Source organism: Halichoerus grypus, chromosome 10 (genome assembly GCF_964656455.1).
Source record: "Halichoerus grypus chromosome 10, mHalGry1.hap1.1, whole genome shotgun sequence".
Classification (NCBI taxonomy): domain Eukaryota; kingdom Metazoa; phylum Chordata; class Mammalia; order Carnivora; family Phocidae; genus Halichoerus; species Halichoerus grypus.
The window spans coordinates 75,879,995-75,896,771 of record NC_135721.1 but is presented as its reverse complement, the minus strand read 5'-3'; the positions used below and the strand labels follow the sequence as shown (position 1 = coordinate 75,896,771).

General features: G+C 41.3%; 1 protein-coding gene across 1 annotated transcript in view; it reads left to right on the top strand.

The window, feature by feature from the left end:
• The first annotated feature begins 5,491 nt into the window (after positions 1 to 5,491).
• The window catches only part of TMEM131 (transmembrane protein 131), a 232,772-nt gene continuing 221,486 nt past the window's right edge, over positions 5,492 to 16,777 (top strand). Inside the window, exon 1 of the mRNA XM_078056643.1 lies at positions 5,492 to 6,186. Coding sequence (XP_077912769.1) covers positions 6,006 to 6,186 — 181 coding nt within the window. The 5' untranslated portion in view covers positions 5,492 to 6,005. The remainder of the gene's footprint in view (positions 6,187 to 16,777) is intronic.

Genomic DNA, 16,777 nt, shown 5'->3' with positions numbered 1-16,777 from the left:
CTCACCTTTACTGAACGTTCCCGGAAATTTTAGTTGCAAACAGTTAAATAATAGGGAGAAGTAGGAACAAAAAAATCCCTCAACACATTGTTCAGTGTCTTTTTTCCCCCTGAATGGTTTTTCGAGGCTGCTAATTACCACCAAACGGTGACACCTTAAGCGCAATTGAATGATGGTTGAAGTAGGTCTTTCTAATAATGGTGTTTAGAGGGGCACCTGCATGGCTCAGTCGTTAAGCGTCTGCCTTCGGCTCAGATCATGATCCCAGGTTCTGGGATTGAGCCCCACATCAGGCTCCCTGCTCAGCGGGAAGCCTGCTTCTCCCTCTCCCACTCCCCCTGCTTGTGTTCCCTCTCTCGCTGTGTCTCTCTCTGTCAAATAAATAAATAAAATCTTAAAAAAAAAAAAATAATGGTGTTTAGGACAGTTCAGAAACTCAGGGCAGCCTAAAATCCTATTTCAAAGTACTTATTGAGGACCAGAGAGGACAATGGCAGGGGAGGTGGGAGGAAGAGGAAAAATACTGAGGCATCATCTGTCCTCAAGAATATTATCTCCTTCCTTTTACTGGAAAGACCACCAAACCACATAAAACATTTCAAAAAGTCGTAAGATTAATGATAAGTCTTCTAGAAGAGAAAAAGGTAGATATCGGAGCATGTTGTGGAGAATTTGAATGGCAGGCTGAAATTTTTGGTTTATTTCTAATTGGGATGTTTACCACAAAAATATTTCTTACAAATGCTAGAAAGATTACTATAGGCTTATAAAATGTGTCAGTCAGCTTGAAAGAAACATATTAAACAAAACTGTAGTAAATTCTAGCATTGAAATCAAGATGCTTATTAGCAGAGGTGTATATGTGGTAGCGGTTATTGTCTTTGATGAGGCCTTAGTTCACTTGAATTTGGAAACTGCAAAGGAATCAGGTCTTGAGGAACATACAGTAAAGAGCTTCAAATAGGATAGAGTCCACCTAGTGAGCTCAGCTCACCACCTCATAAACCACTATCCTCATCCTACAGCATAAACCTCTGTGTTTACTTGCCCTACCCTAGGCTGCAGCGATTTACATAGTAAGTGGAGCAGACTTAAACCTGGGGCTTTGTGAGTTGATTCTTTTTTAAAAGAACACCACCAAAAGAAACCTAACAAGGAATAAGACACACAGCAGACAAAATGAAGAGATCACTCTGTATATTGAAGACGACTTTTTTTTTTTTTTTAGATTTTATTTATTTGACAGAGAGAAACACAGCAAGAGAGGAAACAGAAGCAGGGGGAGTGGGAGAAGGAGAAGCAGGCTTCCCGCTGAGCAGGGAGCCCAAAGCGTGGCTCAATCCCAGGACTGTGGGATCATGACCTGAGCCGAAGGCAGACGCTTAATGACTGAGCCACCCAGGCACCCCTGAAGAAGGCTCTTAATATGCTATCTTTCTTCTTATTCACCTGATTGCTGTGGGCTTTATGCATATCTGAACTAGATGAAAGAGACATGCAACTGAAAACAAAGAAAAATCAGTTGAAGATGTTGAAAAGGTGGATACATAAAGGAATTGGCAGAACCCAGATTGCCGTCATATTCCCTCTCCTCTTCTCTCCTTTGGTTCCCTCCCACCTATTATAGTGTGTACATTTCTATCTTATCCACTGGATTTTAAGTTCCGTGGAGTGGAAGGAGTATGTCTTACTGCTCTTTATCTTTTGGTTCTATTCATTAATTAATTCATCCTTCCATCCACTCATTCATTCATTCATTCTATAAGTGTTAGTAAGTGCTTAGTATATTCTCGAAGCTTGGGATGCACGAGTGAACAAAACAGATGGGGGTGAAAGGTAATGGCAATACATAATGAATAAATATATAGTATTAGGGAAACTGATAAGTTTTATGGGAAAAAGAGAAAATGAGCAAAGAGTAAGGAGGATTGGACTTGGGAGTGGGCATATTGAACTGCAGTATTAACAATGGTTATCAGAGTATGCTTCACGGAGAAGGTGGTAACTGAGTCAAGCCTGAAAAGAAGTGAGAGGGTGAGCCAAGCAGAGAAGTGGAGAAGAAAGCATTTCAGACAGAAGGAAGAGCTAGGGCATAGACCCTGGAGCAGAAGCATCCGTGGTATGTTTGAGGAACAAAACGGTGGTGATTGAGCTGAAACAGACTAAGCCTGGAAGTCAAGGATCACAGGGAGCCAGATCACGTACAGCCATGTGGGTCATCATCATAAGAGATTTGGCTTTTACCCTGAGATGAGAGCCACTGCAGGAGGGATGAGATGTCTTATGTTTTAAATGGGTCATTCTGGCTGCTGTGTTGACAACAAGTGTGCAAATTTATGTCAAAATATCAAGCAAAGAGCACCAGAACTAAAAGAAAGAAAAATCAAAGCTGAGTCTATATACTTGTCAAGAAAGGAAATACACCAGTGAAAAATTCACTGAGTAAATAATTCATGAAGTGGGAAAAGCCAGGGTTTTTTAAGTGTTAGAGAGAGGGAAAGGGGTTCGAGGTGGTTATGCTAATTAAGGATGGAAAACCAGGACTCTGGGTAGGAAAGAACAGCATTGGATAAAACAAGGCCCTTTGTTCACTGGACAGGAACAAGTCTTCAGTCAGGTCTAATAAGGGTCTGGTCTAGGGGTCACTCGAAGTTCACAGTCCTTTATCAGCTTCAGTTGGCTTGAACCCGTTGAAGTATAACACAGCATTCCATTAGGCAGGTGCTGTGAGTGAAAACTTTTCACTGTAAAAGTAGCTGGAAACAGGGGAAACTGTTAAGAAGTTCTTGCAGAATTCCTGGCAGAAGATGATGCAACTCATACCAGAGTGTGCCATGAAGGTGGTGAGAAATGGCTAGATTCTGGATATACACAGAGACGAGTAAAGAATAACTCTTAGGTTTATGGCCTATGCAACTGGATAGTCGGAGTTGCTCTGGAGATAGGAAAAGCTGTGGATAAAGCAAGCTGGGGGCGATTAGGAGTTCATGTGAGTTTCAGACATCTATGAGATGCTGGGGTGGGATCAGCAATAGACACAGCAAGGTCTGGCTAGTGACTTGAAGTTGGGACTTGAAAAAGCATAGCGTCCCACACCAGGAGACCACATGCAGTCAACGAGGGAGCCAGGGAGGTAGAGCCATGGGACTTCCAACAGTGTTTTCTCCTCTTGGTTCCAAATTTTAATTCAAATGTATTTTTATTAAATGCAAGTATTCTTGTAAGCCTCTTCAAATATTTTGTGAGTGAAGTGGGAGTATAAATCAATCAATGATCTTTGAAACTGTCACTGTGCCTAATATGGTGTTTTGAAAAAATAAGTACTCAATAGCTACCTCTGACAATCTCCAACTATGTGCCAGACATAGCCTATACGTTTATAAACATCTTGCTTCATCTTCCCAAATTTATTAGGTATCATTTTACATAAAAGGAAAGTGAGGCCAGAAAAGTTGAGCAATTTGCCTATCATCATATAGCTAATAAAGGCAGGGCTGGGATTTAAGCCCAAATTCATCTGAGTTCCTTTTAACTCTGCGTCTAATAGTAGTTTACTAATCTGGCTAGAGAGCAAAGCAAGTAGAAGATGAGAAGTCCCAACAACCTATAGTTCCTGGCTTATGTCAACAGTTTTCAAACTTGAGCATGTACTAGAATCACTCAGGTGGCTTGTTAAAACGGATTGCTGGATCTCAAGCTCCCAGGTGATGCAGACGCTGCTGGTCTAGCACTTTGAGAACTGCTGGTTTAGCAGGTTTTCCCTAATTTTGCCAGCTGAAGAGCCTGCCTCCACCTGCCAAATGCCCAGGTCTCTCTAATTCCTCAAAGGGGAGAAGGGAGGTCTGGAGCTAATCAAGAACTTCAGAAGGGTCCTTGGTGATCGTTTCTTCTGTTTTAACTCCTAGTTCTCTCCTTCCCGAGGAACACAAGTGTTGGGGGAGAGGGGATAATGGGGTGATGGTGGCTCAACCCCGGGTGCTCAACACAGTTTACCAAGCTGTCTAGTAAGTCCTTCTTCTTTTATTATTATTCTCCCAGCAGTCTCCTTTTCCTTTCTGGGAAACAAACTTCCACTATCACCCCTCTGGCTCCCAATGTCCATTAGGTACAGGGAAGGTTCAGATACAGTGGGCTCTAGAAGCTTCTACAACTATTGGGGAGTGCCCATTAAGAACAAGAGTAAAGCTTTATAAATACACAGTTAGGTGGAAGGCCTTGGAAGGAACTTATGCAGGAGAGGAGCCCTAAAACTTAAGCTTCACTAGCTTCATGGGAAATTGGCCTCTGATCAAACATGTCTGTATATGTCTAAGCTCCAATTATAGACATATGCAAGTTATTTCCCATGTGGCTCTTGAGCCTCAGGCTAATCAGGGGATGTAGTTGATTCCTGTGTAAGAGAACCTGAGCATTTCATAGTCGGAGAGACTTGTCTGCCCTGAACCTGGTAATGGGGGGAGGGTTGCCAACTCTTTGTGCTGCACATTGGAAAGTACTCTTTGCCCCAGCTAAGGCACTCAGTTACTTTTCCTTGGGCTTGATTTCTTTAGTGAGTTAAAAGCCTTCTAGAAATCTCTTTCCTTACATACACAAATACAGAAAATCCAACTTAGAGATAATTATTCCTACATTACATCAAGAACAAAATCTGATTATTCAATTTTAACACTAATATTCAGGAAAAGAAAATTGCTTTTCACAATCATTAGGGTAAGGCTATTAAAAATATATTAATTTATAAATAAAAAACTTAAGTGCTTGCTTGACAAAGAAGACTACTGCATAGGGTAGCACTTTGAGTTTCTTTCGTAAGCCTTTCTGAAATCTTATTTTCCTTGGAAAGAGGCATGAGAAGGCTTCCTGAAGGATACTAAAGAAGGCGTTTGATTTGGGCCTTGCAGGAACTAGCTGTATAAAACGTCTTAAGAATTTCCAAGACGGACAAAGCCAGCACGGCCACTGGGCACTTTCTAAAGAACGATCTGCCCTCCCCGTCCAGGGTCACTGCTGCTTTATATACACACAGCAAAGGATTTTCCCGCAGCAAAGCAGGCACAATTCCAAGAGCAAGATGATTCCATCAAGCGCTTCTGTGTAGTGTGTCTTGAGGATATAACGATGAATGGAGTGGGTCCCTGTCCTCAAGGAAGCGCCAGGAACTGAATCAGGCCAGGAGTATTCTCAGGCGGCCCGAAAGGTGGAAGTGAGACGAGGAGGAGTCACTGGAATGGATTTTCCGCGCTGGGCCTCGAGGTCCGGAGGCGCACCCCGTCCTCTGGAAGGCTCTCGCATTACAGTACCAGAGATGCAAGGGGTTAGTTCCCGCCTTGGAGCAGCGGGCGAACCTCCCCCAGTGCCCCGCAGTTCCTCCCGGCCCCGCCCACACCCCAAGGCGGCTGCGCGGCAAGGCCTCCTTGTCTCCACGTGATTGCCGTCACTGCCTCTGCGAAGCGTGAACCGCCATCATAAGTCCTGGCGGCTGGGCCCGGGCCTGCCTCCCTCCTCCTCCTCCTCCGCGGGGCAGCGGTGACAGGTTGGGGTTGTACTGCCTGTGTCCTGTCCGGCCGTGAAGGCGTGGGCCTCCGAGACCGGGACAAGAAATTCGGACCCACGGACGCCGGGGCAGACAGACTGACCTGCTGGCCCCCTAGGTGACGGTACGGCGGGGCGGTGCCCAGGGCCGCGCCCCGCCCCTCGCAGGCCAGCGCCCAGAGCCCGCGGCCCGTGCCCGTTTCCAGTATGGCCGCCCGCCGTGCTTGACCCGTGGCCTCTCCGCTTCGACTCTTCGTAGGCGATGCCGAGGCCGAGGCCGTGACTGACACTCTTGCTCACACGCACGCACGGACCCGGACCCACACCCGGAGCCCGAGCCCTGGGCCCGGAACCGCTCTCGCACCCGGCGCCGCGGCCAAAATCCGGACCACGGCTCCCGCGCCGCCGCTGCCGCCGCCTCGCCGAGAAGGGCCGCGCCGGACTTCGAGCGCGGCGGCCCCCGGCCGGCAGGGATGGGGAAGCGGGCTGGAGGAGGAGCAGCAGGAGCCGCCGCCGCCTCCACGTCCGCAGGGGCCGGTGTGGAGCCCGCGGCCAGCCGCGGCGGGGGCCCGCGGAGCGCGGCCGCCGGCCTACTGGGAGCGCTGCACCTGGTGATGACCCTCGTAGTGGCCGCGGCGCGGGCGGAGAAGGAAGGTGGGTGTCAGCCGGCCGGCATCTCCCAGGCCCGGCCCCGCGGCTGTCAGCGCGCCCTCCCGGAGGCGGCCGCGGGGCTGCGAGCGGGGAGGAAGGGCTGCGGCTCGGGGCTCGGAGGGCGGCCGAGCGCGCAGCTCCGTCCGGCGCGAAGTTGCTCGGTCGAGTCCCGTCCCGAGCCGGGAACTTGCAGTTCCAATGCCAACTCGCGGCGTTGGCTGCACGGAGTTGTTCTTGTTCTCCGTGATTCCTTCCCCTTGTCTTTCCTCTTGACTGCTGTCACTGCCTTTTCAAAACTTCCTGAGTTCTCGTATCTTCTTGCCACTTGGCCCACTGTGTAGGAGGGGCATATTTTTAGATTTGATTGCTGTTAATACTCAAATTTTAGGACACTTTCCCCCCTTTGGTTGTGGTTTTGATAACGGCGTGCACATAGAAAATGTCGTAGTAAAAATAGCAAGACTGGTGGAAAAGGTTCAAAACATAGCTTACAAAATTTTACTTTGAATTTGTTCAAACATTTCTTGAAGAGGAATCTTGTTTTCTTCAGCTTCCCTCTCCTTTATCGCTTTGCAGTGTTGGTTGTTTAGCTAGCAGTTCGGTATATATAATACAGTTCTGTTTAGTTCTATAGTAAGCTATTGGAAGTCTGTTTACATTTTTAATTTATTTTAAGATTGGGTGTCATCTTTAATGTGGCAGAGTTTAAAAACAAATATCGTTTCTAGTTTGCAAACCTTTATTGTAATTTAGTTAAGAACTGACCCCTATTTTTTAAAAAACCCATTAGTATCGAATGATACTAATGTAAAACTGGTACTTCTACAGGGTTAAAAATTACTTTGTAACCTAGAGGACCAAATCTGTAGTTGTGTCGGCACCACCTTTTTTTGACCCTAGGGAAATGAGTGGTCACAGAGCTTTCACAAAGAAATCACCAAAAGTGAATGGTTTTTAAAAAGCTAAGCAGAACTTGTTAGTTTAGCTTCCACTTTCCACTAAACTGCCACTACAAGAAAATAATGTTTTGCCACAGTAACTTTCCGGTTGGTGTTCTGCTTTATGATTTAAGTCACTTGTTATCGTTATTGAAGGCAATAGCTAAATGCAAACCAAATTAATGTTAAAGTACTAATGTGTTTCTCTCTACTGTTCAAAACATTCCATTCTCTCATTTAACTCTGTAAGCAACCTTAGTCTGGGTTAACATAGGTGGAAATTATTAAGAGAATTGCCATCTGTTGAAAGAATTAATTGACAGAGGCAAGATTATTTCCAGAATAAAATATTGCTGCTTTAGGACTAGTCAGGCCTGTTACTGTCATAGTTCATTGATTGGTTACAGATCTGCAGTTAGATGATTGTGTGTCCAGTACGGTCTGGCATGTAGTTGGTGTCCAATAAAGCTAAAACAGTACAGTAATTTAATGGGCATGTCTCCTTTTGTTCCAAGTAGTCCTTGGCAGGTATTGTGTCCTTGCTTCTCTGTTCTTTTGCTTACCTTATACAGTGCCAGGCACACAGTAAGGACTTAACATTTGTTTGAGTGAATGACTATCTTCATGGGCCATTAGCACAGGGAAATAAAATAATGATTGAGTCTCATAAAACATTAAGTTTATATTATCCTTCTGCTGCTTTCCCCCCCACAGCCATATATATGCTAATTTTCTGTGTATAGTTAACAAATCCCTTGTTTGAGAAACGTCAGCCTAAATTATATTTGCTAATTTCCTGTTTGTTTAGTTTGTAAGTTTTAGTGAATATCTCTAATACCCCTAAGTGTAAGGCTCAGATGAGGAGAATTTCTTGCCAGGGTGTAAAGTATGAAAAGATGTGGTTGAATCAGTCAGTGGTCCTGGCAGAATCAAACAGCTTTTGTGGCCCATGTTGTGTCTGTACGAACAGTTTGAATGTACAAACCAGCTAGTCAAGATATTGATGGTAATTATACTATTATAGAACATAAGCCTCTGCCCATCATAGATACAATCTGGTTCTAATCAAGAATTCTGTGAAGGTTGCTCCAAAAATGGCCTGTGCTTTCAGCCTTCTTGCTGATCAAACTATAGTATTGTTTTTGTTTGAGTTAGTAGAAGAAATGAGATTGATTTTTACATGATGGTGATACCATGAGTTTGGCATCTGATAGGTCACAAATACAGCATTTGCCCTAAAAAAGTGCTGTTGAGTTTTTTTAGGAAGCCTGGGCAGATTTCTGAAGGTAGCTAAGTTCAGTTTGTCAATTTATACCCTGAGGATTTTTTGTGTTTATGCTAGTAGTATAAACTAGTGATTTTTCAGAGTTAAGATTTTCCTGCAATATTAATGATGGTTCTCTGGGTGTTTGGTATTTTGTATATTTTTCGTCAGTTGCAGCAGAATTTCACTAGAAAATCTTCACAACAAAATAAAACTCATTGTCTCTTGAAGAAAAACAGCAGAAATAGCTAAGTGCATTATCTAATGCAGTTTTTTATGTTTGGACTAGATGTTAATTTCCTTAAGTCAGAAGCATGAGCCATTCCTTGTCTTAACATCCTGGATGTTTTAACATTCCTGTATCTTAACATCCAATTTTACTGATCAGTGGGGGTGTATAATTATTTCAGAGAAAAGGGACCTTTCAGAATATTTTGGCTGTGCTCTACAGTTTGTAAGGATTTTGAAAGAGTTGGGAGAGGAAGAAGTTACTATGATTACTACAGATAACTCACTTATTCTGGATTGGTGTCAAAATTTTTCTTGAAGCTAAGATCTAGATATTGAGAATAGTGAAAATAGATATGTGTAGTAAAAATATAAAAATATGTATGAAAATATGTGTATGTATGTTAAACACATAACTTTTAGTAGTATTTTGATTTTTTTTTAAAAGACTTTTATTTATTTATTTGAGAGAGAGAGGAGCAGAAGGAGAGGGGCAAGCAGACTCCACGCTGAGCACCGAGCCCAATGCGGGACTTGATTACACGACTCTGAGATCAAGACCTGAGCCAAAACCAAGAGTCGGATGTCTAACCGACTGAGCCACCCAGGCGCCCCAGTAGTATTTTGATTTATTAATTTGCCCATTGTGGCCAGCAGATAGGAGCTTTTGAAAAGAGCATCTTATATCAGGTAATAAAGTTTCACTGTCAAGTGGGTTTTGGAAGGCATGGTTGTCTTTTAATTTATTATAAATAAAAAGCTACATTTTATGTATCTAGTAGATATAAACTTGGATAGATTTTCAGGAATATGGTTGTTTTAGTCTGTGACAAATTTCAATGTCACATGTATTAATTGGCTATTAATGGCAAGGCAAAGTTTGGTATTCTTTATTAGGGGTTTTAAACTTGTTTGCTGGGTACTTTTTTTTTTTTTCTTTTAAGATTTTTTTGTTTTTTATTTGACAGAGAGTACAAGCAGGGGGAGTGGCAGGCAGAGGGAGAGGGAGAAGCAGGCTCCGCCGATGTGGGGGTCAATCCCAGGACCTCGGGATCATGACCTGAGCCGAAGGCAGATGCTTAACCATCTGAGCCACCCAGGATACTTTAGTTTTGTGTAGAAATTTTTGTTTTTAAGTTTGTATTTGTGACAGACACAGGAGGAGGGTCCAAAAATGTTTTATCTACAAAGCATATGAACAAAATACTTAGTAATAAAGGCCACAAGAAAAGAAATTAAAATGTAATTAGGGGATTTGTTTTAGGATGGTAGAATTGATTAGGAGTGGTATTTTTTTCTAATCAAATTATTACTTTATAATGTAAAAATATTTTTAGAAGTGATTTTCTTAAGAGTGAGTTGTTTTAATCTTTTGTATGGTGGTAGAATGGCTACTCTTTAATTTGAGCCTAGTAAGTAGAACGTTACTTTGTTAAAACTGCTTCACTAATGAACTTTTGTTGGCTTACTTTTACTAAAAGCTGTTTGCTACTGCCAGAAGCTTTGGAATCCTGTAGTTGGAAAAAGTGTGTCCTCTCTTTCTCTTGTTAATGACTATTTTCCTTCTCTTTATAATCCTTTCAGTGGGTCCTCATAGACTCTTGCCAAAAAAGATCAGCTTTGAGAGTAGATGTAAAATCATCTAATTTGTTATCATCCGGAGTAGTAATAAGCCAAACTACTCTTGGGGAAAAATTAAATCATTGCTGAGTGCTTGATATTTTAGAAACTCTTTTTCCATCTACACGTGGCTTGAGCTTTCTGACCGGCCTTGGCAGATGGAGAGGCCTTTTTTTCTGGGGCTGAATTTTTCCTCACTATCTGTTTTAAGCAGCATCAGACACTGTTGATAGCTGCTTCTTGGAACTTTTCTCCTTTCATTTCCATGACTTTGTACTTCTTGGTTATCATCCTGCCTTAGTCGTCAGTCACTGCTTTCTAGTCGCCCATGGGATGTCTTCCTTCACACGTGTGTGCAGCCACCCATATGCACTGCGCATGTCCAGGTCAGAATTATCTCACACCATCCTGGTTTCCCAGTTTTTATTAATGCTGTGATTATTCTCTCTGCCACTTGGTCTTGTTTTTGACCCCTTAGCAAGTGGTGTCAGTGTCTGTTCCCCATCTTGGTCAGCTCTCCCACAGCCTCCAGCCCGGAGGCATTGCGGTGGGCTCTCCCCTCCGGACTTTCTCCATTTCTGTTTGCATTGTCTTTGTTACTCATTCTGACACATTTAGCAACTTAAAATTTTATGGGGGACATTTCTTCACCCAGACTGGAATTTTTGAACCTTGGTCAATAGCTATGTATGCACATAGCAGGCATTCAGTTTTAAATGAAGGTTTACCCAAAATGACCTTATCTTCCCCCTTATACCTGAGACTGGGCTGAGAGTCAAGAGTACAGGTGAAACTTGGACCTTGGTTGCTGGTGTCGTTAGGAATTCTGCTATAATAAGACATAGGGTGACACCACTTTTTTCTTTGCATGTTGCTTTTCCCTGTAACTGAGCGATATACACTTATGTAAACCACACTTCTGTAACTTTTGGATTTTAAGGTTTCAGATTCTATTATACACCAATGTATAGATCATGAAACAGGCACAGAGAAATTAAGTAGTATTCTGAAGGTAACAGAGTTGGTAGGTAGTTGAGCCATGTTCATCCCAAGCCGTCTGTTCCTAGAACCAACTATATAATCCTGGATGAGTACTTAAGGTAGTAGATTTTGATATATACCAGTTGGAGAAAGAGCAGGACTGCCAGTTCCTGCAGAGGCAGTGTATTAAGTATTCCACTGAAGTGCACTTTTTTTTTTTTTAACCAGCTGTAAACATCCATATCATCCATATCGTTAACCATTAAAATGATCACAGGCAATTCTGGATCATGTACATTCTTAACAGGAAACCAAGGAAACCCATGAATAGATAACCTAGGGAACAGATACTTGGTAATGAAAGCTACTGACTCTGTTCTCAATGATTTAAGTACCTGATAGATTCTCAGGTCAAGATTAAGACTAAAATCTGTGAACATTCCTTAGTTCTGGATTGGTATGACAAGTTAGCCTAGACATGTGGAATATTCTCAGAAACTAGCCCTGATTAAAAGGAACTGGAGATAATCCAAAGGCTGGTAGTGGCATCAGCTTTTGACAATAGGGAAATCTCTTTGAGACTTCCATTAGAGGTCCAGGAGCTCCCAAAGAAGTTCATTTCTAATACTTTGTTCATTCTTATGAAGGCATTTTTGGGTTAGGTGGTCATTAGTTTCATTCATAGTACTAGATCAGTTTTTCTTTCATTCCTGTGTGATTGCCTTAGAAAGATTCTTAGAAAGCCATAACTCTTTGTCTGATTCATTTTGTTACATAGAGCACTTAGAGCAAGGGTCTGAAAAATGCCTAAAGTCTAAGAGGATCCTTGACATGTCTGTCACGATCAAGTGTCAAACCTGCTTTATTTGTTTGTTTCTATATAATTGTAAAAAAAACACATAAAATTTACCATCTTAACCATCTTAAGAGTACTGTTCAGTAGTATTGTGTATTCACATTGTTGTGGAACAGATCTCCAGAACTTTTTCATATTGTACACCTGAAACTCTATCCATATCTATTGAACAACAACTCCCCATCTCTCTTCCCTGCTCCAGCCCCATCATTCTACTTTCCATTTTTATGAATTTGAATATTTTAGATACCTCATATAAGTGGAATCATGCAGGGTCTTTTTGTGGCTGGCTTATTTCACTTAGCATAATGTCCTGAAAGTTCATCATATTGTAGCATGTGACAGGATTTCCTTCCTTTTTAAGGCTCAGTAATATTTTGCTGTATTTATATACCATTTTTTTCCATTTCATTTATCCATTTACTCACCAATGGACGTTTGGATTGCTTTGACTTCTTGGCTGTTGTAAATAATTCTGCTATGGACATGGGTGTGCAAATGTCTCTTTGAGATCCTGCTTTTAATTCTTTTGGGATATATACCCACAAGTGGGATTACTGGGTCATATGGTAGTCCTATTTTTATTTATTTATTTATTTATTTATTTATTTAAGATCTTATCTATTTATTTGACAGAGAGAGACATAGCGAGAGAGGGAACATAAGCAGGGGGAGTGGGAGAGGGAGAAGCTGGCTTCCCGCAGAGCAGGGAGCCGACGCGGGGCTCGATCCCAGGACCCTGGGATCATGACCTGAGCCAAAGGCAGACGCTTAACGACTGAGCCACCCAGGCGCCCAGGTAGTCCTATTTTTAATTTTTTTTTTTTTTAAGATTTTATTTATTTGACAGGGAGAGCACAAGCAGAGGGAGAGAGAGGGAGAAGCAGGTTCCCTGCTGAGCAAGGAGCCTGATGTGGGACTCGATCCCAGGACCCTGGGATCATGACCTGGGCTGAAGGCAGCTGCTTAACCGACTGAGCCACCCAGGCGTCCCCTATTTTTAATTTTTTAAGCAACTGCCATACTATTTTCCATAGTAGCTGCACCATTTTACAATTCTACCAACAGTTTACAAAGGTTCAGTTTCTCCACATTCTTGTTATCTTCTGTTACTTGTTATCTTCTGTTTTTGTTTGTTTGTTTATGGTGGCTATCCTAATGAATGTAAGGTTATATCTCATTGTGGTTTTCATTTGCATTTTTGTAACTGATACTGAGCATCTTTTTATAGGCTTGCTGGCCATTCATATATATATATTTTATTTTTATTTTTTTGAGAAGTATCTATCAAGTCCTTTGACCACTTTTAAATTGGGTTATTTCTGTTGTTGAGTTGCAGGAGTTCTTTATATATACTGGTTATTAACTCCTCATCAGATGGATGATTTGCAGATACTTTTCTCCCATTCCATAGGTTGCCCTTTTACTCTTTTGATTGTAACCTTTGATACACAGAAGTTTTTAAGTCTGATGTAGTCCCATTTGTCTGTTTTTGCTTTTGTTGCCTGCGCTTTTAATGTCCTACCTGAGAAAACATTGTCAAATCCGATGTCATGAAGCTTTTCCCCTGTTTTCTCTAGGAATTTTAGTTTTACATCTTTCATTTTATTCTTTAATCTGTTTACAGTTAATTTTTGTATGAGTGTCCACATTCATTATTTTGCTTGTGAATACCCTGTTTCCCAGCACCATTTGTTGAAGAGATGTCCTTTCCCCAGTGAGTGGTCTTGGAGCCCTTGTATGACGATCATGTGACCATATATGAGAATTTATTTCTGGGCTCTCTATTCCATTGGTCTGTTTGTCTCTTTATGCAAGTACCACACTTTCCGTTACTGTAGCTTTGTTACATGTTTCAAAATCAGGAAGTGTAAATCCTCAGAGTTCGTTTTGGCTGTTTGGAGTCCCTTGAAATCCCATATGGATTTTAGGATGGTATTTTCTGTTTATGCAAAAAATGCTCTTGTCGTTTTGATAGGGATTGCATGGAATCTGTAAATTGCTTTGGGTAGTTTGGACATCTAAACAGTATTGTCTTCCAGTTCCTGAACATGGGATGTCATTCCATTTATCTGTGTTGTCTTTAATTTCTTTCAGCAGTGTTTGTAGTTTTCAATGTGTACAAGCCTTTCTCCTCTTGGTTATTATATTTATTCTTAGGTATTTTATTTTTTATGCTACTATAAATCAAACCTGCATTTTTTAACAAATTATCTCAATTATTGTATGAGTAAGTGTTATGAACTTGTAGTGTTTGAGAAAACAAACATGCTCTGTATTTGAAACAAAATATTCTACATGCTTAAAGTATTTCCTTAGATTGCTTACCTATAAACTGAAACATATTTTAAGTCTTCTTAAGTTCTAAGAAATTTGTGACTATTTTCTAAATTAGTTACGATTGCAAAATGTTATGACAGTCTAACTTTGTTTCTTAACTAACTCTGTTTTATATAGTTATAGTATTACATTTGGATCAAAACATGTGATAGTAAAAAACTGTCGCAACAGTAAAGTTTGAGAAATAGCCCAAGACAACTCTACTAATAGAAATTAATTAGCAGTTTGTATTCATGGTATGGCAAGGGCCCTACCTGGATATTCTTTTTTGGGGAATGATTAAATTGGAAGCAGAAGATTTTCTAACGAATTATTTATAGTAGAAAGGTGTGTCTAGAACTTAAGCCTTATCTCAGAGCTCTTTAATAAATAAAGTTTGTCATTCCAAAAGTTATTTGGTAGAGCAGTGCATAAGAGAGGGCAGTGTGCTTTTCAAACTGGATCACTTTAAGAAATGCTTGGTGAATTGGTGACTTCATGTGAAGTATTGCTTCTTGATTTGCAAATTAGGGAATGAAGTAGTGGTTAGCACTACCAAGAGTCAGTTTCTCTTTTCAGATCTTTCACATGTAGGGGAATTATTTCATATTTAAAGGTTTATCTCACCATACCGGGGGCTTCTCTTGGGTTCTGTCTGGATGTGAAAAAAGGTTACTTGAGACTCATGTTGACGAGAAGAAGATGCAAGAAAGAAGCAGGCTGGAGTTAGATTGAATTTTAATAGGATCTTAGAGAGTCTTGTAAATAGAAAATTTCTGAATATTGTCAGTTCCTTCCCAACTGCATTTGGGTTTATTTGTGCTCGTATAGGAGCATGAGTTTTTGGAGGGTAAGGACTGGGTCATGTTCTTCCTGGACCAAGCATTTTATGTGTTTGAACACCTTCAGTCCTGTCTTGGTAGAAGCAGTGAACCATAACCAATTAAAGATGAACCAGAATGAAGACAAGGTATTTCTGAAATGGTAGTATTTATACAAGTTTGATTTTTCACCATTTCGGGACTATAGTACGTTTGCAGTTATTGCCTCTAATTGGTAATGCCTATAATTACTTAATGACGATGGCTAATGTTTATCACGTACTTTCTTTGTGCAAGCACTGTGTTAATTGCTTTGCATACCTTATCTCATTTAATCCTCACATTAGCCCTATGTGGGGTGCCAGTCCTTCTTCCTTAACTCTTCAGATAAATTCTTGGTTACAATTCCTCTGTGGCTGTCAGTACTCCTGGGGGGGTGCTTGCTTGTGATAATATAATACATGATTCTAATCTCCAGTAAAATGAGACAGTATAATATAAGTCCTCCTATGCATACAGTTTGGAGGTCAGTTTTGGAAAAACTTTTCACTTTCACAAAAAATTCATGTTGATTGTAAAAATGAAACAAGTTATAAAATATGGATGAGTAAATGGAGAACAGTTTCTATAATCTATCAAGTACAAAGAACCAGGGCACCTGAGTGGCTCAGTTGGTTAAGTGTCCGACTCTTGGTTTCGGCTCAGGTCCTGATACCGCGGTTGTGGGATCGAGCCTCACATCAGGCTCTGTGCTCAGTGCGGAGTCAGCTTCAGTTTCTCTCTCTCCCTCTCACACACACTCTGGCTGTCTCTCTCAAATAGATAAATAAAATCTTAAAAAAAAAAAAAGAACATCAGTCATCAATTTTCTAGTCTCTGTTCCTTCTCTTGCTTTTTCTCCCCCTGCTCCCCATTTGAAAAATAGATATTTGCCACATGGCCTTTGAAAAAAACTATCAGTTCACATTTCAACAATATTTTGTGAGGGTGCCTGCTTTCCCTCATTGGCTGTTACTCTTCTTTTAAGTCCTCACCAATCTGGCAAGAAAAGTTGTCACTTTGTTTTAATTGACTTTTTAAAAATTGCTACTGTTTCTTAACCACGGGTTTGTACCACTGAGTGATGAGACAGTCAGGTGTAAGAAGTACCTCAGGTTCAGAGAGGAGGGCTCAAGAGCTCTAGCTGGTATTCTGAGACTCATAACCTCGGGAGATTTTGAGTGATCCTAGGTGGTATTCTGCATATGGACCTAAGTCAAAATGTGTGTCCACGAAGAAAGAATTCCGGACACCACTGTTCTGTGTATGGCAAGGAGTTGGAGGAGGAAGATCATATCAGAACTGCTTTGTGAGTTACCTCAGTCAGTGAGAGAACTCATGGCCTTGCCTAGGACTCTAAGAGGTAATATTGGGAAGTGGAAATAGTGACTCACAGTGTGGCTCTGGTCTCTGGCCATCTGCTTTCTGGCTGTGACTTTGGTAAGTATGACTGACCACTTTATGTCAAAGTTTCGTTATCCATAGAGTAGGGATAATAACAGCATCTTTCTCATTGAGTTGTTGCAAA